The following is a 24585-nucleotide window of genomic DNA, read 5'->3' on the forward strand; positions in this document are numbered from 1 at the left end:
ACACCACAGTTCAAAAGCATCAATTCTTCAGCACTCAGCTTTCCTTATAGTCTAACTCTCACATCCATACATGACTACTGGAAAAACCATAGCTTTGACTAGACAGACCTTTGTTGGCAAAGAAATGTCTCTGCTTTTTAATAAGCTGTCTAGGTTGATCATAACTTTTCTCCCAAGGAGCAAGCATCTTTTCATTCCATGGCTGCAGTCACCATCTGCAGTGATTTTGGAACCCCCAAAATAAATCTGTCACTGTTTTCACTGTTTCCCCATCTATTTGCCATGAAGTAATGGGACTAGATGACAAACCTAGACAGCATATTAAAAAGCAGAGACAACACTTTGCCAACAAACGTCTGTATAGTCAAAGCTATGGTTTTTCCAGCAGTCATGTAAAGATATGAGAGTTGGACCTTAAAGAAGGCTAAGTGCCAAAGAATTGATGTTTTCAAACTGTGGTATTGGAGAAGACTCTTGAGAGTCCCTTGGACTGCCAGGAGATCAAACCAGTCCATCCTAAAGGAAATCAACCCTGCATATTCATTGCAAGGACTGATGCTAAAGCTGAAGCTCCAATACTTTGGCCACCTGATGCAAAGAACTGACTCACTGGGAAAGACCCTGATGCTGGGAAAGATTGAGGGCAGGAGGAGAAGGGGAAGACAGAGGATGAAATAGTTGGATGGCATCACCAATTCAATGGATATGAGTTTGAGCAAACTCCCGGAGATAGTGAAGGATAGGGAAGCCTGGCATGCTATAGTCCATGGCGTTGCAAAGAGTTGGACATGACTTAGAATCTGAACAACAACAAACCAAAGTACAAAATAGACTGCTGTCCATGTCTCAGATTAGCTGCTGCATGGCACACAAATTTGAACATCAACTTAATGGCTTTGAAAATAAAACTAACATTAAAACTACAACCCCATCAGAGCTTTAGGAACAAGCCCCTCTGAATCAATTGCCTGCCAAAACAATAACATACATATTCTCCACAGGACTTTTAAAAGAATCAGAATTTGTAAACATAGTATTCAAAATGTCTATAATACCATCCAAAATTACTTTACATGTGAAGAACTAGGAAATCTCAACTCACATGGGAAAAGATAGTGAGTAGATGCCAATGCTAAGATAAAACTTAGCAAATTCATATTATCTGACAAAGACTTTAAGCCAGCTATTATAAAAATGCTCCAACAAGTAAGGGCAAACACTTCTGAAACAAATAGAAAGATAGACTATATCAGCAAAGAAATAAGAGATATAAAGAACCAAATGGAAATCTTAGAACTGAAAGAATAACAATAACCCAAATCTAACAGAATTGGAAATGAGAGAGAAAATGATCAGTGATATTGAAGGTAGTTTGATAGAAATTATCCAGTCTGAACAATGGAGAGAAATTGAAAGAAAAATTAACAGCTTCAGGCACCTCTAGAGTAGCAGCAGAAGTCTAACACTTATGTCACTAGAGTCCCAAAATGATAAGACAAAAAGGGTTTGAAGAAACAATGGCTGAGAGCATCTCAGTCTAATCAAAGATGTAGACCCACATATTCACCAACCCCAAACAAGGTGTATTCCAAACATAATAAAACACAGGGGAACTCGTGCCCAGGTACATCATAATCAAACCACTGAAAAATAAACACAAAGAAAAAGTCTTAAGAGCAACCAGGAGAAATGATGCTTTACTTTTAAGTGAAGAATGTGTCAAATGACGGAGAAGGCAATGGCACCCCACTCCAGTACTCTTGCCTGGAAAATCCCATGGACGGAGGAGCCTGGTAGGCTACAGTCCATGGGGTCGCTGAGAGTCGGACACGACTGAGCGACTTCACTTTCACTTTTCCCTTTCATGCACTGGAGAAGGAAATGGCAACTCACTCCAGTATTCTTGCCTGGAGAATCCCAGGGATGGCGGAGCCTGGTGGGCTGCCGTCTATGGGGTCGCACAGAGTCGGACACGACTAAAGCGACTTAGCAGCAGCAGCAGCAGCAGCAGTGTCAAATGATTGTGGCTTTCTCATTAGAAACCAAAGAAGTCAGAAATAGTTGAAACAACATTTTTTAACACACTGATAGAAAAGAACTATTAACTCACAGTTCTAGAGCCATTGAAAAGATCATTCAGGAATGAAGATGTTATAAGAAACACTCAGGTGAAAGAAAACTAAGAATTTATTGCCAACAGACCTGCTCTTTTGCATTGTTAAAGGAAGTTGCTCTGGTAGAAAGGAAAGGATACCAAAAGGACATTTATAACATCAGGAATGAAGGAAGGGTAATAGAAATGATAAATGTCTATATAAATACAACAGACTATTCTCCCTTTGAATTTTTAACATATGTTCGATGATTGAAAACAAAGATGATGGCATTGTCAGATGAGGTTTTCAGTGTATGTAGATGTAACACATGCTGCTGCTGCTGCTGCTAAGACGCTTCAGTCGTGTCCGACTCTGTGTGACCCCATAGATGGCAGCCCACCAGGCTCCGCCGTCCCTGGGATTCTCCAGGCAAGAATACTGGAGTGGGTTGCCAGTGCCTTCTCCGTGTAACACAAGTTCAGTTCAGTCGCTCAGTCGTGTCCGACTCTTTGTGACCCCATGAATTGCAGCACGCCAGGCCTCTCTGTCCATCACCAACTCCCGGAGTCTACCCAAACCTATGTCCATCGAGTCAGTGATGCCATCCAACCATCTCATCCTCTGTCGTCCCCTTCTCCTCCCGCCCCCAATCCTACCCAGCATTAGGGTCTTTTCCAATGAGTCAACCCTTCGCATGATGTGGCCAAAGTATTGGAGTTTCAGCTTCAACATCAGACCTTCCAATGAACACCCAGGATTGATCTCTTTTAGGATGGACTGATTGGATCTCCTTGCTTACAATATAGAGGAGAGTGGGTAAAGCACCCTGATGGTGGCTAAGTTTTTTCTGTTTCACTTGAATTGGTGAAAAATATTGATTCTAAATAGACTATGAAATGTACATACAAACATACTTCATTTTATTGCACTTTGCAGATGTTTCATTTTTTACTAATTGAAGGTTTGTGGCGACTCTGTGTCAACTTAAAAAAAAATAGTCACAACCTAAAAGTTAAGAGTTATGTTTTATTCAGTGGGAATTTTTAGGACTTCAAGCCTGGGAGACTTGCATCTCAAGTCTCAAGTAACTCTGAGAGAACTGCTCCAAGGAGGCAGTAGGTGAGGGAGGAGGAGCCAGATTATATAGAAGTTTGCAACAAGGGGCAGGTAATCTGAACATTAAAAGATTATTGTTAACTAAGGAAAACCAGATATCGCAAGAAATTTAGCACTTTTCTGTGTATGGGAAGATGCAAGAGTCTGGGCTCACTGAAATCATTCATTTTATGTGCATCTCAACTGTCTGGGGCCAATTTTTCAGTGCCGATCACAGGTATTGTTACACAGGTATTGTTCTTCCTGTTTGCCCTGGAGAGCTGGAATCGCTGATGACTGTGACATTCTTGTTTATTGATATGGCAGGAACTACTCCATTTCTCATCTGTGTCAAGCAGTTTATCCAACAGCCTTTGCTCACTTCGTGTCTCTGTGTTACATTTTGTTAACAATATTCCAAACTGTTTGATTATTACTATAATTGTTATGGTGGCCTCTGATTAATGATCTTTGACAATACTATTGTAATTGCCTTGAAGTACCACAGACAGCACCCATAAGGTAACAAACTTATCCTGACTGCTCCACCAACAGCCTGTTCCTCCATCTTCTCTCCCTCTTCTCTGGCCTCCCTATTCCCTGAAACACAACCATATTGAAATTAGATCAATTATAACCTTACAAGGGCCTCTAAATGTTCTAGTAAAAGAAAGAATCACACATCTCTCACTTAAAATCAAAAGCTAGAAATGATTACACTTAGTGAAGAAGGCATGTCAAAAGCCAAGATAGGCTGAAAGGTAGGTCTCTTGTGCCAAAGTTAGCCATGTAGTTAATGCAAAGGGAAAGTTCTTGAAGGAAATGAAAAATGCTACTCCAGTGAACACACATATGATACAAAAGTGAAATAACCTTATGGTTAATATGGAGAAATTTTAGTGTTCTAGATAGAAGATCAAACCAGTCACAACATTTCCATAAGCTAAAGCCTAATCCAGAGCAAGACCATAACTCACTTCAGTTCTATGAAGGCTGAGAGATGTGATTTTGAAGCCCAAGAAAATAAAGGCTGTCATTGTTTCCATTGTTTCCAATCTATTCACCGTGATGTGATGGGACCGGATGCCATGATCTTAGTTTTTTGAATGTTGAGTTTTAAGCCAGCTTTTTCACTCTCCTATTTCACCTTCATCAAGAGGCCCTTTAGTTCCTCTTTACTTTCTGCCATAATGGTGGTGTCATCTGCATATCTGAGTCTATTGATACTTCTCCTGCAATCTTGATTCCAGCTTATGCTTCATTCAGTCTGTCATTTCACATGATGTACTCTGCATATAAGTTAAATAAGCAGGGTGACAATATTCAGCCTTGACGTACTCCTTTCCCAATTTTGAACCAGTTCATTGTTCCATGTCTGGTTATAATTGTTGCTTTTTGACCTGCACACAGGTTTCTCAGGAGGCAGGTAAGGTGACCTGGTATTCCAATCTCTTTAAGAACTTTCCACAGTTTGTTGTGATCCACACAGTCAAAGGCTTTTGCGTAGTCAGTGAAGCAGAAGTAGATGATTTTCTGGAATTCTCTTACTTTTTCTATGATCCAACAGATGTTGGCAATTTGACCTCTGGTTCCTCTGCCTTTGCTAAATCCAGCTTGAACGTCTGGAAGTTCTTGGTTCACATACTGCTGAAGCCTAGCTTGAAGGATTTTTAGCATTACTTTGCTAGCATGTGAAATGAGTGCAATTGTGTGATAGTTTCAACATTGTTTCGGATTGCTCTTTTGGGGGATTGAAATGAAAACTGACCTTTCCAGTCCTGTGGCCCCTGCTGAGTTTTCCAAATTTGCTGACATATTGAGTGCAGCACTTTCACAGCACCATCTTTTAGGATTTGAAATAGCTCAGCTGGAATCCATCACCTCCACTAGCTTTGTTCATAGTGATGCTTCCTAAGGCCCACTTAACTTTGCATTCCAGGATGTCTGGCTCTTGATGAGTGATCACACCATAGTGGTTATCCAGGTCATTAGGATCCTTTTTGTATAGTTCCTCTGTGTATTCTTGCCACCTTTGCTTAATATCTTCTGCTTCTGTTAGGTCCATACCATTTCTGTCCTTTATTGGGCCCATCTTTGCATGAAATGTTCCCTTGGTATCTCTAATTTTCTTGAAGAGATCTCTAGTCTTTTCCATTCTATTGTTTTCCTCTATTTCTTTGCATTGATCACTTAGGAAGGTTTTCTTATCTCTCCTTACTATTGTTTGGAACTCTGCATTCAGATGGCTATATCTTTCCTTTTCTCCTTTGCCTTTAGCGTCTCTTCTTTTCTCAGCTATTTGTAAGGCCTCCTCAGACAACCATTTTGCCTTATTGCATTTCTTTTTCTTGGGATGGTTTTGATCACTGCCTCCTGTACCGTGTTATGAACCTCTGTCCATAGTTCTTTAGGAACTCTGTCTGTCAGACTAATCTCTTGAATCTGTTTGTCACTTCCACTGTATAATTGTAAGGGATTTGATTTAGGTCGTACCTGAATGGTCTAGTGGTTTTCCCTACTTTCTTCAATTAAAGTCTAAATTTTGCGATAAGGAGTTCATGATCTGAGCCACAACCAGCTCCCAGTCTTGTTTTTGCTGACTGTATAGAACTTCTCCATCTGTGGCTGTAAAGAATATAATAAATCTGATTTCAGTATTGACCATCTGGTGATGTCCATGTGTAGAGTTGTCTCTTGTGTTGTTGGAAGAGGGTGTTTGCTGTAACCAGTGGGTTCTCTTGGCAAAACTCTGTTAGTCTTTGCCCTGCTTCATTTTGTACTCCAAGACCAAACTTCCCTGTTATTCCAGGTGTTTCTTGACTTCCTACTTTTGCATTCCAGTCCCCTATGATGAAAAGGACATCTTTTTTGGCGTTAGTTCTAGAAGGTCTTGTATGTCTTCATAGAACCATTAACCTCAGCTTCTTCAGCATTAGTTGTTGGGACATAGATTTGGATTACTGTGACATTGAATGGTTTACCTTGGAAATGAACTGAGATCATTCTGTCATTTTTGAGCTTACACCCAAGTACTGCATTTCAGACTTTTGTTGACTGCGAGGGATACTCCATTTCTTCTACGGAATTCTTGCCCACAGTAGTAGATACAATGGTCATCTGAATTAAATTCACCCATTCCAGTTCATTTCAGTTCACTGTTTCCTAAAATGTCAATGTTCAGTCTTGCCATCTCCTGTTTGAACACTTCCAATTTACCTTGATTCATAGACCTAACTTTCCATGTTCCTATGCAATACTGTTCTTTATAGCATCGGACTTTACTTTCACCACCAGACACATGTACAGCTTGGTACTGTTTCCACTTTGGCTCAGCCTCTTCATTCCTTCTGGAGCTATTTCTCTGCTTTTTCCCAGTAGCATATTGGGCATCAACCAACCTGGGGAGTTCATCTTTCAGTGTCATATATTTTTGCCTTTTCTGTTCATATGTTCTCAAGACAAGAATGCTGAAGTAGTTTGCCGTTCCCTTCTCCAATGGACCTCATTTCATCAGAACTCTCCACCATGACCTGTCCATCCTGGGTGGCCCTACACGGCATGGCTCATAGTTTCACTGAATTAAACAAGGCTGTATATGACCCAGCAATCCCACTGCTGGGCATATACACCGAGGAAACCAGAATTGAAAGAGACGCGTGTACTCCAATGTTCATTGCAGCACTGTTTACAATAGCCAGGACATGGAAGCAACCTAGATGTCCATCAGCAGACGAATGGATAAGGAAGCTGTGGTACATATACACAATGGAATATTACTCAGCCATTAAAAAAATACATTTGAATCGATTCTACTGAGATGGATGAAACTGGAGCCCATTATACAGAGTGAAGTAAGCCAGAAAGAAAAACAACAATACAGTATACTAATGCATATATATGGAATTTGAAAGATGGTAACGATAACCCTATATGCGAAACAGAATAAGAGACACAGATGCATAGAACAATTTTATGGACTCTGAGGGAGAAGGTGAGGGTGGGACGTTCTGGGAGAATAGCATTGAAACATGTATATTATCATATGTGAAACAGAACACCATTCCATGTTCGATGCATGAGACAAGGGCTCAGGGCCGGGGCAACGGGATGACCCAGAGGGATGGGATGGGGAGGGAGGTGGGTGGGGGGTCCAGGAAGGGGAACACATGTAAAACCATGGCTGATTCATGTCAATGTATGGCAAAAACTATTACAATATTGTAAAGTAATTAGCTCCCAACTAAAATAAATAAATTTATTAAAAAAAAAAAAAAAGAAAGAAAATCAAAAAAATTAAACAAGGCTGTGATCCGTGTGATCAATTTGGTTAGTTTTCTGTGGTTATGGTTTTCATTCTGTCTGCCATCTGATGGATGAGGACAAGAGGCTTATGGAAGCTTCCTGATGGGAGGGACTGTCTGTGGGGAAAACTGGGTCTTGCTTTGGTGGACAGGCCATTCTCAGTAAAACTTTAATCCAATTTTCTGCTGATGGATGAGGTTATGTTCCCTCCCTGTAGTTTGGCCTGAGGCCAAACTATGGTAGGGTAATGGCAACCTCCTCCAAAAGGACTGTGGCAGTTAGTGTCCCTGACCCTGTGGCAGGCCACTGTCAACTTACACCTCCAACGGTAACTCCTGAACACTCACAGGCAAATCTGGCTCAGTCTCTTGTAGGGTCACTGCTCCTTTCTCCTGGGTCCTGGTGCAAACAAGGTTTTGTTTGTGAGTCTCTCTTTCCCCAGTCCTGTGGAAGTTGTGTATTCAAATCCCACTGGCCTTCAAAGTCAAATTCCCTGTGGGCTCTCAGTCCTTTTGCCAGAGCCCCAGGTTGGGAAATCTGTTGTGGGGCCTAGAACTTTCACAATGGTGCAAGAACTTCTTTGGTATAATTGTTCTCTGGTTTGTGGGTCACCTGCTCAGTGGCTCTACAGTGGGGCTAGTGGCAACCTCCTCCAAGAGGATTTATGCCATACTCTGCACCTCCCAGGTCTGCTGCAGCCAGAGCCCCTGTCCCCGTGGCCAGCCACTGCTGACCTGTGCCTCTGCAGGAGACACTCAAAGGCAGGTCTGGCTCAGTCTCTTGTAGGGGTCACTGCTTCCTTTCCCTGGGTCCTGGTACACACAAGGTTTTGTTTGCACCCTCTGAGTGTCTCTGGCAGGTATGATTTGATTTTAAACGCAATTGCGCCCCTCCTACCATCTTGTTGCAGCTTCTCCTTTGCCTTTGGACATAGGGTATATATTTTTTGGTGGCTTCCAGCATTCTCCTGTTGATGATTGTTCAATAGCTAGTTGCGATTTTGGTGTTTTCACAGGAGAAGATGATCACACATCCTTCTATTCTGCCAAATGCTCATTTACCAGTCCCCCAAGTCCTCGGGCCCTTAAGAACTACACTAAGTCTACTCTGTATGTGTTGTATCAGTGAAACGACAAAATCTGGATGACAGCACATCTGTTTACATCATGGATTACTGAATATTTTAAGCCCATTGTTGAGACCTACTGCTTAGAAAAAAAGATTCCTTTGAAAATATTACTGCTCACTGACAATGCCCTTGGCCACCCAGAAGCTCTGAGGGAGATGTACAATAAGATTAATGTTGTTTTCATGCCTCCTAACACAGGATTCATTCTGCAACCATGGACGAAGGAGTAATTTCAACTTTCAAGTCTTACACTTTAAGAAACATATTTTGTAAGGCTGTGTGTGTGTGCTCAGTCACTCAGTTGTGTCTGATTCTTTGTGACCCCATGGACTATAGCCCGCCAGGCTCCTCTGTTCATGAAATTTTCCAGGCAACAATACTGGAGTGGGTAGCCATTTTCTTCTCCACAGATCTTCCTGACTCAGGGATCAAACCCTTGTCTCATGTATCTCCTGTATTGGCAGGTGGATTCTTTACGACTACACCACCGGGGAAGCCCCTTTTGTAAGGCTATCACCACCATCAATAGTGTTTCCTCTGATAGATCTGGACAAAGTGAATTGAAAACCTTCTAGAAAGGGTTCACCATTCTAGATATCATTAAGAACTTTTGTGATTCATGGAAAGAGGTCAAAATATTAACATTGACAGGAGTTTGAAAAAAGTTGTTTCCAATCCTCATGGATAACTTTGAGGAATTCAGGACTTCAGTGGAGGAAGTAACTGCAGATGTGGTGGAAACAGCAAGAGAACTAGAATTAGAAGTGAAGCCTGAAGATGTGACTGAATTGCTGCAATCTCATGATAAAATTTTAATGAAGGAGGAGTTGCTTCTTATGGATGAGCAAGGAAAGTGATTTCTTGAGATGTAATCTACTTCTGGTGAAGATGTGTGACAATTGTTGAAATGACAATGAATAATTTTTAATGTTACATAAATTTATTTGATAAATCAGCAGCAGGGCTTGATTGACTCCAGTTTTGAAAGAAATTCTACTGTGGGTAAAATGCCATTGAACAAAATTACATGCTACAGAGAAATTATTCATGAAAGGAAGAGTCAATCAATGTGGCAAACTAAATTGTTCTCTTATTTTAAGAAATGGCTGCAGCCACCTCAACCTACAGCAATCATCACCCTAATCATTTAGCAGCCATCAACACTGAGATAACACCTTTAATCAGAAAAAAAAAATTATGACTCACTGAAGGCTTAGATGATGGTTAGCATATTTTAATAATGAAGTCTTTTTAAAATTAAGATATGTACATTTTTTGACATAATGCTATTGGACACTTAAGAGGCTATAGTGTAAACATAGCTTCTATATGTACCAGGGAACCAAAAAATTTCATGTGACTCACTTTATTGCAATATTTGCTTTATTTTGGTGGTCTGTAACCAAACCCACAATATCTCCTAGGTATGCTTGTGTATTGTAATCCCTAGTGCAACCTTTGAAAAACTATACAAAAAAGAGATACAGTAAAAAGCCAAACAGATAAATTAAAATAGAATATTAAAAAATGTTCAAATAATTCCAAAAAGGCAGAAAAGGGGAAATAGAGTTAAAATGGAGGCAACACATAGAAAAAAATGGTTTCTATAAACCTAAAGCTACTCTGAAAATAAAGCATGTTTTAAAAAATATAAAATGTTAGCCCTTATCCAAACACAACAATTAATACATTAATTGTAAACAGTCTAAGCATACCAATTAACAGACAGAAATTGTCAGAATGGATTTCTTTAATGATCCAATTTTATGCTCCCTAAGTTCAGTTCAGTCACTCAGTTGTGCCCAACGCTTTGCAACCCCATGGACTGCAGCACCCCAGGCTTCCCTGTCCATCACCAACTCCTGGAGTTTACTCAAACTCATGTCCATTGAATCGGAGATGACATCCAGCCATCTCATCCTCTATCGTCCCCTTCTCCTCCCGCCTTCAATCTTTCCCAGCATCAGGGTCTTTTCAAATGAGTCAGTTCTTCACATCAGGTGGCCAAAGTATTGGAGTTTCAGCTTCAGCATCAGTCCTTCTAATGAATATTCAGGACTGATTTCCTTTAGAATGGACTGGTTAGATCTCCTAGCTGTCCAAGGGACTCTCAAGAGTCTTCTCTAACACCACAGTTCAAAAGCATCAATTCTTCGGCGCTCAGCTTTCTTTATAGTCTTAACTCTCACATCCATACATGACTACTGGAAAAACCATAGCTTTGACTAGCTCTGACATTACTGTAATGTCTCTTCTTTTTAGTATGCTTGGTCATAACTTTTCTTCCAAGGAGCAAGCGTCTTTCAATTTCATGGCTGCAGTCACCATCTGCAATGATTTTGGAGCCCTCCAAAATAAAGTCTCTCACTGTTTCCATTGTTTCCCCATCTATTTGCCATGAAGTGACGGGACCAGATGCCATGATCTTAGTTTTCTGAATGTTGAGTTTTAAGCCAACTTTTTCACTGTCTCTTTTACTTTCATCAAGAGGCTCTCTGCCATAAGGGTGGTGTCATCTGCATATCTGAGCTTATTGATATTTCTCCCAGCAATCTTGATCCAGCTTGTGCTTCATCCAGCCCAGCGTTTCTCATGATGTAATCTGCATATAAGTTAAATAAGCAGGGTGACAATATACAGCCTTGATGTACTCCTTTCCTGATTTGGAACTGGTCTGTTGTTCCATGTCCAGTTCTAATTGTTGCTTCTTGACCTGCATACAGATTTCTCAGGAGGCAGGTCAGGTGGTCTGGTATTCCCATCTCTTGAAGAATTTTCCAGTTTGTTGTGATCCACACAGTCAAAGGCTTTGGCACAGTCAATAAAGCAGAAGTAGATGTTTTTCTGGAACTCTCTCACTTTTTTGATGATCCAACGAATATTGGCAATTTGATCTCTGGTTCCTCTCCCTTTTCTAAATCCATCAGGAAGTTCACGGTTCATGATGTTGAAGCCTGGCTTGGAGAACTTTGAGCATTAGTTTGCTAGCATGTGAGATGAGTGCAATTGTGCAGTAGTTTGGGCATTCTTTGGCATTGCCTTTCTTTGGGATTAGAATGAAAACTGACCTTTTCCAGTCCTGTGGCCACTGCTGAGTTTTCCAAATTTGCTCCCTAAATAACTTATTTCAAATACAGTTGATCCTTGAACAACAAAGATCTGAACTGTGCGGGGCCACTTATATGTGGATGATTTTTCAGTACATACATACCACAGTGCTATACAATCAATGGTGGTTGGAATTCATAAGTGCAGAACTGCATATTCAGAACTACAGATATGCAGTGCTGACTGTAAAGTTAAACGTGGATTTTTGACTGCATGGAGGGTCAGCATCACCAAAACCCTGCATTGTTAAAGGGTCAACTGTATAATGACTTAGTTAGGTTTAAAGAAAAAGAAGAGTAAAGGGTATATCATGAAAATATTAATCAAAAGAAACCTAGAGTAGCAATATTAATAACAGCAAACTTTAGAAACTTACCAAAGATAAAGAAAGATATTACAGGATGATAAGAGGGTCAGCTTACAAAGAGTACATAAGAATCCTAAATGTGTATGCTTCTAACAGCAGAACATTAAAATACAGGAAGCAAAACTGAAAGAACTGAAAGGCAAAATAGACAAATCTGCAAATATATTTTACTTACAGACCCCAAGGCTTCTCTCTCACCAAACATTAGAAGTAGTAAACAGAAATCAGCAATGATACAGAACCAAAAAATGCCATCAAGCAGCTGGATCTCATTGATGTTTACACAACACTTCACCCAGCAACAGAATACACATTCTTTTCAGATGCACATGGAATATCCACCAAGATATATTATGTTAGATCATAAAACACATCTTAACAAACATAAAAACATTGCACTACAAATTATGTCTTCTGACCATAAACAAATTATATTGGAAATCAAATATAGAACAGTAACAGAAAAGTCTCCAAACACTTAGAAATTAAACAACACATTTCTAAGTAATTTGTAGGTAAGAGGGGAAATCTCAAGAGAAATTAGGAAATATTTTTTGCTGAATGAGAATGAAAATATCAAAATTTGTGGGATAAAAAAAGAAATTGATAGCATTAAATTCTCACATTAGAAGGGAAAAAAGCTTTATGTCAATAATTAAAACTTTTCACCTTAAGAAACTAGACAAAGAAGAACAAGATAGAACCAAAGCAGACAGAGGGAAGGAAATAATAGAAATGTAGAAATCAATGACATTAAAAATATACTGTGCCCACAGGAAACACTCGACATAGTAAAGCTATCAGTTCTCCCCAAATGAATCTACAGATTTGCTACAGTTCCAATCAAAATCCCAGCAGGATTTTTTGTAGGTATAGACAAGGTCATTCTGAAATGTATATGAAAAGGCAAAGGAACTAGAATAGTTTAAAACACCAAAATATGAGTAGTAAAAAAAAACAAACAAGAATCTATTTATGACAATACATGCCTGTAAAGAAGCTCTGCTGATTACCAAATGTTACTAATGAAATGCTGTTTGGCTTTGAGTTGCTCAGGGTGATACAGAGGAGATCCAAGTCAGGAAGATAGTTCTGTTTTTGGCTCTATGAAGAATCTGAGATTCCCACCTCAGTCTGCCAGGCATGGTGCCTTGTGGTTTGTAGTCCCTCCTTCCAGTACCAAGGATGGGAATCCTCCAAGTTGGGAGCCAGAGCTTGGACCCAACACAAGAGAAATGATAAGGGAATCCTTTGGAGGATGGTGAAAACTATTCCAGGATAGTGGAATTCGGACCATGACCCAAGTCAGACTGTGACCCAAGACTCCTCCACTTGCCTCCTCCAGTAGCCTCTGCCCAGTGAGGGCAGTGCTGCTGTTTCCTTTGCATGGCCGGTGTGTGCTTTCCCTCCAATTTTAAGACTAAGAAGGATGTTGCTTGGGGTGGATGCTATAAAGCATCTTTGACAAGATTCTATAAAGCAAAGCAAGGGAACAATTAACACAAAACCAGGATGGTTTTTGCCTAAAGGTTAGGGAGTAAACTGATTTATCAGGGAAAATGCATAGGGATTTAATGGTACTGGTAAGTGTCTTTTTCTTACCCTGGGTAGCAGTCCACAGATGTTCATTCTTATTGTTATAATAATAATAAAAGTAATTCTTATTTAAATTGTAGATGCACTTAAAGAATCTTTTGTGTTTAAGAGGGAAGAGTATCAAGAGAACATCTCTGTGGTGGTCTCCAAGCATGGCCTCATATTTACTCTGGTTGGATAACCTGGGTGGGTCCTTTGCTCAGGGATGGGATGAGGGGGCTACCGGAGGAGGTGAGTGGAGTAGTCTTGGGTCATGGTCTGACTTCCTGAGGTGACAAGACCCTTTCTGGGGAGCTTGCGAGTAAGGCCATGGCCAGGCCTTGGGAGACACAGGGCTCTCCACAGTTGGGTGCCTGGCAAGACTGAGGTGTCAGTCAGGCCCTGGATATGCAGCAGAAGTTTGAGCAGTGAGAGTGGGCTGCCCTGTCTTTTCTATTCACTTTCATTCACCAGTACCCAGTTTACCCCCCACTAGTCACACCCCTCCCTGATGAGGTTCTAGTCAGTGGGGATAAGTCGTTCCTGGAAGAAAGGAAGCATGGCAGTTAGAAGGGTAAAACAAAACCACTTCATTGTAGTTTGGGGAGAAACTGGCCAGTGTAGTTTGATTCCCTAATAAGGACTGGTGTCTTTCAGCCCAGTGATGTCCCTTCTAGAAGTATGTCCTCAGGAAACACTCAAGGTTATAGACCAAGAGTAAGGAACTGATTGGATGGATTATGAGGCAAGAGAGAGACCAACTTTCCCTTTTTGAAAGGCTCTGTTTTTACTTACTGACCTGTGGTAAGTATTGGTGCTGTAAATCTGCACTCCACAGATTGCCTGCAAGCTGAGCCCTGGCATTTCAGAAACCCTAGCTTCCCAAGATACGGAAGCAGCAGGCTCTGTCAGCAAGAGCTGAGGGCCATATGGAACACAAAAGTAACCCATGCCAGTCCTCTCCTCACAGTCAAGTCTGTTGGCTGGCCTCCCAAAGGTAAGGCCAGGTGCATTCCCATGCTGGGTAAGTGCAACCTCTGGGCTCAGGTCTGGGGGAGACTCTAGCACCCTCACAGTATCCCTTTATACAGTGGGGAACAAGGAGGAGCCCTTCATGAGACCCAAACTGAAAAGAGATGAGTATCCCAGCTCCAGGCTTTGTTTAGGGAGGGAGAGAAGGAGGACCCCAAGTCTGCTGGGCCTTGGACAAGATGCTGCCACAGCTCAGAGCAGCCAAGCATGAGATGGCATAGTCCAGGCCCCTACCTAAGTTGGACCCTTACCTCCTCTGAGGTTCCAGTGAGTGTGGGGGAAGGGCTTGGCCATATGCTGCAACCTCTTCTTGAGCGGAGTCCTTTAGGGGCTGCTCAGGGGGCTTCCTGCCTGCTGGAGGCTGGGCCATGCTGAGATCCCCAGTAATCAGGTTGCCATCCTCAAGCTCTCAGCCTCTGAGCACAGCTCCCCTGCTAAATCTCTGAGCTGTGTCTGTCTTCCTCTCAGCATTTGCCAATCTCCTTCCCAGGGCCAAGGGTAGGAGCTGGGTCTGGAGTCTGGAATCTGGGTAATAGTTACTGGCTGGTAACCTTGTCTACTCTACTTTACCTTGTAGGGCCCAGATTTGCTCATCTATGGAAGTGGATGATCATTCCTATATGGTCATTTTAAGGATTAAGTGACAGTGAGAACAAAAGACACATAAAGCCTGATGTAGAATCCGTTTCTTCTTGAAATGAAACCCCTGGGGGTCAGAACCTGTCTGGATCAGATGGGGAAAGTACTTGACCCAGGACCCTTGAAACAGCCCCAAGTTTAGCTCCCCTTCCCCTAGGGCACAGACTTTCCCTGTTCTTTCCCAATCAGTCCCAATCCCAAAGATTCCCACTTGACTCTCTCAATCATACCGTGGGCCAGCAGAGGCTCCAGATGCCCTACCTAGGGAGCAGGTCTTGCCTGGACCCTGTGAGAAAAGCTTGGAATTTAGACCTCTTCTTAGAACTTCAGATAGCCATGCACAGAGGGAAGTAAAACTGAAATATGGGCCTGAAGAGGCCATCTAGATAGATAGCTCTTTCTTTCTTTCATTTTGAATTATTTTTAATTGGAGAATTGCTTCACAATGTTGTGTTGCTTTCTGTTGTACATCATTGTGAATCAGCTATAAGTATATATATATATCCCCTCCCTCTCGAGCCTCCCTCCCACCCACCCCTACGGGCAGCAAGAGCTCATAGCAGGGGAAGAGGAGGCCTGGGGCTTTCAGGATGCACACAGATTCAGGGACTGTGTGGCCCCAAACCCTCCCAAAAAGCAGCAAGGGGATTAGCAGCAGCATCCTACAAGGGGTCTCATCTCTGTCCCAGAGCACACGTGGCCTTGACGGAGCAATGGAACAATATAAAATGCTTATTCCCACTAGTATTGTTTTTGTTGGAGTTTTTTCCATGGTTGGTTTCTGGAAAATCCAAGACTATTAGAATTAATGAGGTATAAAAATCCATATACAAAACCCACTAGCAATACTCAATTAAAGATATAATGGGGGACATCAGGGAAGATAGTGACATAGAAAGTACCAGGATTCCATCTCCAGCTATATGACAGTAAAGCTGATGTAATCTGTTTAGTGTAACTATTTTCACACTCTGGAGTCTATTTAAAGGCTTGCAACTCCAAGAGGAAGACTTAAACAGTGAGTCTTAATTAATTTTGGTCAGTTTCAGGTCTGAATATGCTAACAATATCCTCCACCTTTCAGCCTCATGGCAGGCAGCCATGCCCACAGCGAGCAGTTTGTCCGTGGTTTATGGGAGCCAGGGTGTGCAATAAAGCCCTTGTTCTCCAAATATTGGGGACCTGAACTTTTATGCTTATTGCTTCTGATCATGGAGGCACAGATGCAGAAGCAAGCCAACATAAACAATCCCCACTAGCTGAATAGGCTTCAGGGGATATAAAGAGCCAGAGCCTGGTTACCCCTCCCTTCTTTTTTCTCATATTCCCCTTTTGGGAGCCAGACATTCAAGGATTAGGACCTTTTATTTGTTGCTTAATAAAAGCAGCCACATGTAGGGGAGAATTTTTAAAGTTACTGTACATACCTGTAGAAAAGTGCAGGTTCAAAAAGACCCAAAATTTTCGATCTTAATCTTACACATTAGGCTGATCCCAGCACACAGGCACTGTGAAGAAATTAAAAAAAAAACAAAACAGGAAACCCTGGGGAAATCTGATTTCCAGATTTCAGTTACTACATTGTAAGACTCAAACATCCAGTTTTCAACAACAAATAAAAAATCATAAGGCATACAAAGAAATGGAGCATTGGAAGGAGAAAAAAATCAACACAAACCATCCCTGAGAAAGACCAGGTGATAGACTTATTAGACAAAGATGAGGTGACCAGTTAAGAAAACTATGTAGAAACAAAATAGAAATATCAATAAAGAGATGGAAAACATAAAAAAGAACCAAAAGAAATTTTGGAGCAGAAAAGTACAGTACCTGAAATTAAAAAATTCACTAGATACATTCCAAAGCAGATTTGAGCAGGTAGAAGAATCAGTGTACTTGAAGATAGGATTATTGAGATTACTGAGTCTTAAGAAATAAAGGAAATTAAGGAAAAATACTGAAGAAAAGTGAACAGAGCTGAAAGAACCTGGGGGACACAAATAAGCAAACATACACATTGTGAGACTCCCAGAAAGAAAGGAGAGAGATAAAGGAGCATAGAGATTATTTGAAGAAATGATGATTGAAAACTCCCCAAATTTGATGAAAAACATGAATATAAATGTTCAAGAGGTTCAATAAACTCCAATAAAATACATTCAAAGAGACACACGATGAGACACGTTGTGACCAAATAGTGAAAGATAAGACAAACAGAATATTGAAAGCAATGAGAGAAGCAAATTGCCACATACAAGAGATCCTCAATAAGATTATTTTCAGATTTCTCATCAGAAACCTTGAAGGCCAGAAGGCAGTGGGTTGATATAGTCCAAGTTCTGACAGTAAAAACATTGCCAACCAAGAATTCAATATATAGCAAAACTATCCATCAGGAACTAGAAAAAGAAGAGCAATCTAAACCCAAATCTAGCAGAATGAAGGAGTATATGAAGATCATAGACTAAATAAATAAAATATGGACTAGAAAGCAATTATAGAAAATCAATGAAACCTAAGGTTGTCTCTTCAAAAAGATTAACAGAAATGGCAAGCATTTAACTAGATTGACAATAAAAAAGGAAATTACTCAATCACTAAAGTTAGAAGTGAAAGTGGGGACATTACTTCCAATTCTACAGAAATAAAAAAGGCATATTAGAAAGTACTCTAAACAATTGTATGAGAACAAATTGGATACCCTCAATGAAATGTACAAATTCCTAGAAACACAAAACCTACTAAGATTGAATCACAAGGAAAATCTAAATAAACCTATTATTAGTAAGGAGATTGAATCAGTAATCAAAATCCTCCTGACAAAGAAAAGCCCTGAGCTGATGGCTTCATTGATGATTTCTACCAAACATTTAAAGAAGAATTAACACCAATCCTTCTCAAACTTTTCTTAAAAAGAGGAGAGAACACTTTCTCATTCCATGAGAACAGCATTGTTCTGATGTGAAAGTGAGACAAAGACACTGAAAAAAAAGAAAACTTTAGACCAATACTTTTCATGAACATTGATGCAAAAATCCTCTACAACATACTAGCAAATTGAATTCACCAGCATATTAGAAGGACCCAATGGGATTTATTCTTAGAATTAAAAGATGACTCAACATATTAAAATCAATTAATGTAATACATTGCATTAAGAGAAAGAAGGAAAAAAATCATTTCGATTGATGCAGAAAAATAATTTGACAAAATCCAGTATCCTTTAATGATAAAAACACTCAACAAACTAGGAATAGAAGGAAAGTAACTCTACATAATAAAAGCCATTCATGAAAAATTCACAGTTAACATTATACTCACTGATCAGGAACAAGACAAGGATATCAATTTTTGCCAATTCTTTCCAACATGTTGTTCATGTTCAGTGGCAAAATCATGTCCAACTCTTTGGGACTCCGTGGACTGAAGATCACCAGCCTTCTCTGTCTTTCACTATCTCCAAGAGTTTGCTCAACCTCATGGCCATTGAGTTGGTGAAGTCATTCAACCATCTAATCCTCTGTTTTTCCCTTCTCCCCCTGTCCTCAATCTTTCCCAGGATCAGGGTTTTTTCCAGTGAATCAGTTCTTTGCATCAGGTGGCCAAAGTATTGGAGCTTCAGCTTCACCATCAGTCCTTTCAATGAATATTCAGGGTTAATTTCCTTTATGATTGACTGGTTTGATCTCCTTGCAGTCCAAGGGACTCTCAAGAGTCTTCTCCAGCACCACAGTTCGAAAGCAATACTTCTTTGGTGCTCAACCTTCTTTATGGTCCAACTCTCACATCCATACATGACTACTGGAAAAACCATAGCTTTAATTGTATTCAACATAGCTTTAACTCTATTCAACATAGTGCAAGGATTTATAGCCAGAGCAAGAAAAAGAAATAAAATACAACTAAATTAGAAAGAAAGAAGTAAAATTAGCTGCTCGCAAATGAATGACCTTATATGTGGAAAACCCTAAAGATTGCACACAAGAAAAAAAACCTGTTAGAACTAATTAACAAATTCAGCAAAGTAACAGGATACAAAATCAACCCCAGAAAATTAGTTGTGTATCTATACACTAACAATGAATAATCCAAAAAGGAAATTAAGAGAAAAGCTCAGAAACTTATATTTAGAAATCAAATCAGTTTAGCCCAGAAGGCAAAACACTTATACCCTGAAACCACAAAACTTTACTAAAAGAAATGACACCAACAAATGGAGACAACTTGTGTCATGGGTAGGAAGACTTAATGTTGTTAAGATGTTAACACTATCCAAAGCAATCTGCAGATTTAATGCAACCTGTATCAAAATTACAATTGTGTTTTTTGCAGAAATAGAAAACTATCTAAAATTTATCTGGCATCTTAAAGAACCCTGAATAGCCAGAACAATCTTGAAATAGAAAAACAAAGTTGTAGGAGTTGTACCTCCTGATTTCAAAATTTACTACAGAGTAATCAAAACAGTATGGTATTGTTGTAAAGACAAACACATAAACTGATGGAATAGAATAGATGGCCCAGAAATAAATAACAGTGTATAGTCAAACTGTTTTTGACAAAAATGCCAAGACCATTCAATGGGCAAAGAACAATCCTTTCCCAAATGATGCTGGGAAAACTGGATATCCACATGTCAAATAATAAAGTTGGACCCTTTTCTAACACCATGTACAAAAATTAATGCAAAATGAATAAAAGACCTAAACAGAAGAGCTGAAACTATAGTACTTTTAGAAGAAAACACTCGGGAAAAACCTCATGACCTTGCATTTGGCAATGATTTCTTATATATGACATCAAAGGCACAGGCAACAAAAGAGAAAAATAGATGAATTGGACTTCACCCAAATGAAAAACCTTGGTGCATCAAAGAACACTGTCATCAGAGTAAAAAGGCAACCTGCATAATAGAGGAAAATATTTGTAAAACACAAAACTAATGAGGTATTAATATCTGGAATATATAAAGAACTCTTCAAACTCAACAACAACAAAAAAAAGCTGAATACAAAAATTAGCCAAGAACTTGGACATTTCTCCAAGGAAGATGTATATGAATGGCCAATAGGCACATGAAAAGGTGTTCAACATCACTGATCATTAGGGAAATAAAAATCAAAACCATGATAAGATGACATTTCATATCCTAATGGTGGCTACCATCAAAAATAAAGAAAATTGATATTAGCATGGATGTGGAGAAATTGGAACCCTTTTATTTTACATTGCTGGTAGGAATGTAAAATGGACAGCTACTGTGGAAAACAGAGTGACAAAGGGGGAAGCCACCCAAATATCCATTGATGGATGAGAATCAGGGTTATGGTGAGAGTGAGGGTGAGGGTGAGGTTGATGGTGAGAATGAGGGTGATCAAGAATATATAGTTCAAATATACAGGGAATACATTATAAATATCCAGCCATAAAAAGAAAGGAAATTCTGACACCTGCTGCAACATGAATGAACCTTGAAGACCTCATGCTAAGTGAAATAAGTCAGTCCCAATAGGACAAATACTGTTGGGCAGCATTGGTATTCTAGTGGGGAGCATAGCTGCCTTCCAGAAAGACAAATACTGTATGATTCCATTTATACAGGTAGCTAGAATAGTCAAATTCTTAGAGAAGAAAGTAGAATAGCGATGACCAAGACCTGGAGGAAGTGGAGAACAGAGAGTTACTGCTTAATGGACATAGAGGTTTATTTGGAGAAGATAGAAATTTTCTAGAAATGGATAGTGGTGATGATCGAGCAACTAAATGGTTAATGCCACTGAAGTGTACACTTCAGAATAGTTAATTGGAAAAAAAAAAAAAAAAGGACCCGCCTGCCAATGCAGGAGACAGAAGAAACACGAGTTTGATCCCTGGGTCAGGAAGACCCCCCTGGAGTGGGGCATGGCAACCCATTCCAGTATTCTTGCCTGTAGAATCCCATGGACAGAGGGGTCTGGTGGGCTGCAGTTGGGGTTGCAGAGTCAGACATAACTGAAGCGACTTAGCACCCATGGACACTTGTGACACCATTGGGCCTGGACTTTTCTTCTGGAATGTTTTTTGATTACTACATTGTAGAGAAAAAGGAAGCCGATTAGTGGTTGTTTGATGACCACCAGCTTGTGGCTGATTGCCTAGTAACTGCTGAGGGGATGAGGGTTTCTTTGCTGAGAGTGACAAAAGTATTCTAAAATTAGCTTTTGGTGATGGTTGGACAATTGTGTGAAAATGCTAAAAACACTGAATTGTTCACTGAGTGAGTGAACTCTATGGCATGTGAATTATATTTTAGGAAAATTGTTTTAAAAAGAAAAAAAAAAAAAGAATAGTTAAAATGGTAAATTTTACATTAAGCAAAAAAATAACTATATGCTTAACAATTTTTGAAAAAGATATAATGGAAGAGGGGGAAGAAAGATTAGAATTCCAGTATGTAAACGTGTAAATATCTACTACACAGGAAAGCAAAGGCAGAAGTGACTGATTTGAAGTTGTGACCTACCACAAGGATAATCCCCAGCAGCTATTCATAGCTGGTTTCAGAAGCACCAGCCACAACGCTGGACGAGCAGGGTAGAGGGCCGTTAGGCCACAGCCAGCTTGGACAACCTGGTGAAGCACAGGAGGACCATTGACAAGGCTATTTGGCACGGGTCTCCGTTAGCATTTGGAATTACTACTCACATTGTGTTCTAGGCCCTTGCAGATGGTGAGTGCCCATGGGGAGGACTGACCTTGGTGGTCCTTTCTTCTCCATGTCAGGTACTGTGCTGAGTGCTCTGTGTACTTAGCTCACCAGTTCCTCTCCATAAACGGAAGAGGAGAGATCCTCTTCCTGTTCTCAGTGCACAAAGGCATTTTTCAGGGTCACTTTCTAGGCGTGTCCTCTCCCTCTGTCCCCTTGGCCAGGCCAGACCCAGTGCCCACTCAGGAAAGGATGCTTGAGATAGCATCTCTTCTCCTGTCCCTTGGACACACTGCACTGGCCAGCTGCACACATTTCTTCCATGGGTTCTTCAGAGTTCCATTTTTGGCAGGCTTTTTATGCCAACAACCAGTGCTGGGGGTAGGACCAGCAGAATGGGTCTTGTAGACTGGCCACCCAGGAGCCAGAGATGTCGTTTCTAATTGGGATTTGGAACAGGTTACAGGGAGAAGATCCCACGTGTCTGGCAGGAGAAAGCAAACCTTGCTGCCCTCAAAAGGGTTCTATTAATATCTAGTGGGACTGGGCTCCAGTTTTGGGCTTTGCATGAGGGGCAGAGGCAGCACCCACCCCAGAGCTGACCAGCATAGCCCACTGAGCGCAGGCAGTCCCCGTATGTCCACATGTGCAGCAGCTTGCCCACTGATGGACAGGAGACAATTTTGTGAAATGCTTAGTTTCATCAGCTGAAAACTGAACACTTACAACTCTGCTGGAAGGGTGAAATAAAGCTGGGGCTGTCCAAGCTGCTGTCTCCACTGGTTCCCACACCATGTGCCCTTAGCACAGCCCTCTGTGGGGCTCCTTCTGGTACCCAACCTCAGCTTGGACTCTCCAAGTCTCTACTTTCAGGGCCAGGTCACCCAGAGGACAGAAGAAGTCAGAAACAGTCCGGGGCCAGGGTCTGCCATGGGGGTAGCTGGGGTAAGGTGAGCAGGGTGATGGGGAGATGAATCCCTGGAAGGCCCCTGGAGTGAGCCTGCAGGACTCTGCAGTTAAGACTGTGGGGGCAACTTGAATGTCACATGGGGGATGGTTAATCAGTCACAGGCTTGGCCAGGACTTATTGCCACATCTGCCCCAAAGGGTTCATTCAGGAAGACTGGTCAACAGGGATATATGTAGAGCCTGAGAGAGGAAGCGCTGTCCACTGCACTCTCATGGATGGGCACCTGCTGCAGGCCGGGCCCTTGACTTAGTACTGGATCAGAAGACATGCCTGTTCTGGCCCCACCTGAAGGAGGTCTGGCTGGAGACTTTTCTTTGCACCACGTGCTGGCTGCACCCCAAGCACCCCGCAGTGCTGACAAGGAGAGGCTTCTGATGTCCACCAGAAGTCAGGCCCAGCCTTAATGGGGTCGCTGCAGGGAAGCTTTCAGCCATGTCCAGAGGGAACAGAGGCGTGAAGATGATGGGAAAGCCTTCCTGCAGGGGGAGATAGCTGGACAGGTCAGTGGGTTCTCATCGCAAAGAGCCTGGAATGCCAAGTTGTGGAGGCTGCCCCTGAGAGAAGCTCAAACACACTCGTGTTATGGAGCAGTCCACAGAGCAGCTTCAGGCACAGCAGGATCTAGGCCTCAGCCACTGAACTCAGGAACGTGCTTTCCTGGTTCCTTGAGGGACAAGATGGTCCCAACAGTGCCATTGCATCAGCTCAGGGACCTAGGGGAAAGCTTTCCAGTGCCACAGAAGTTCTAGGATTACATCTGAACCCTCTAGTTAGGATTAGGCCCACCTCTGATTCATTCTTGGGGCAAACAGCACGGCACATATGCTGATTGTCTGAGTCTGGTCAAAAACAACCTTCACTGTAAGACTTGACACTGGAAGCAGTCGATCCTTGAATGGCTAGGACTGATCATGGGAGAGAGATGGCTCCTGGGGGATGCAGTGGCTCGAGGGGCTGCCATCCCTGGCAGACCTCCCAGGAAGTGATCACTGGGCTCAAGTGGGCACAGAAGTGCCTATGGAAGGCAGGGCCTGCCCAGCCGGGGATCCTGGGGGACTAGCAACTCCAACTGCCACCTTGCCATTACAGGTGGGATGCCCTGGACACTCAGCACATCCAACATGGTCACCCCGGGCAGACTTGGACCACCCTCCACTGAGCCCACGGATGGCAAGCAGGCTGGGCAGCCCTTCCTGGATGGAGCTCCGTCCTCAGCCTCCCTGGATACCCTGATCCAGCACCTGGTGCCCACCGCCGACTACTACCCTGAGGTGGGTGATCCACCCAGTGGGGAGGAGGGGTAGCAAAATGGGCTCTGTTCCACCATGCCTGGGGGAGACAGCAGAGCTGGGACTGGCTGGGCCTGGGTGTGCAGGGGCTGGGAGGCACTTCCTCCCGTGCCTTGTGAACATGTGCTGCCTTTCTCCTGTGTCCCCCCAGGAAGCCTACATCTTCACCTTCCTGCTGAGCTCTCGCCTCTTCATCGAGCCCCAGGAGCTCCTGGCCCGGGTCTGCCACTTGTGCATTGAGCAGCAGCAGCTGGACAAGCCAGTGCTGGACAAGGTGAGAGGCAGGGCAGGGTAGAGG

General features: G+C 41.8%; 1 protein-coding gene across 1 annotated transcript in view; it reads left to right on the forward strand.

The window, feature by feature from the left end:
- RASGEF1C (RasGEF domain family member 1C) overlaps positions 1 to 24585 on the forward strand; it is a 96247-nt gene that overhangs the window by 33138 nt on the left and 38524 nt on the right. Inside the window, exons 2-3 of the mRNA XM_081497600.1 lie at positions 24088 to 24269; positions 24439 to 24561. Of these exons, the coding sequence (XP_081353726.1) occupies positions 24093 to 24269; positions 24439 to 24561 (300 nt within the window). The 5' untranslated portion in view covers positions 24088 to 24092. The remainder of the gene's footprint in view (positions 1 to 24087; positions 24270 to 24438; positions 24562 to 24585) is intronic.

The sequence above is a fragment of the Giraffa tippelskirchi genome, chromosome 6, assembly GCF_054371585.1.
Source record: "Giraffa tippelskirchi isolate mGirTip1 chromosome 6, T2T-mGirTip1v1.2.pri, whole genome shotgun sequence".
Lineage (NCBI taxonomy): Eukaryota > Metazoa > Chordata > Mammalia > Artiodactyla > Giraffidae > Giraffa > Giraffa tippelskirchi.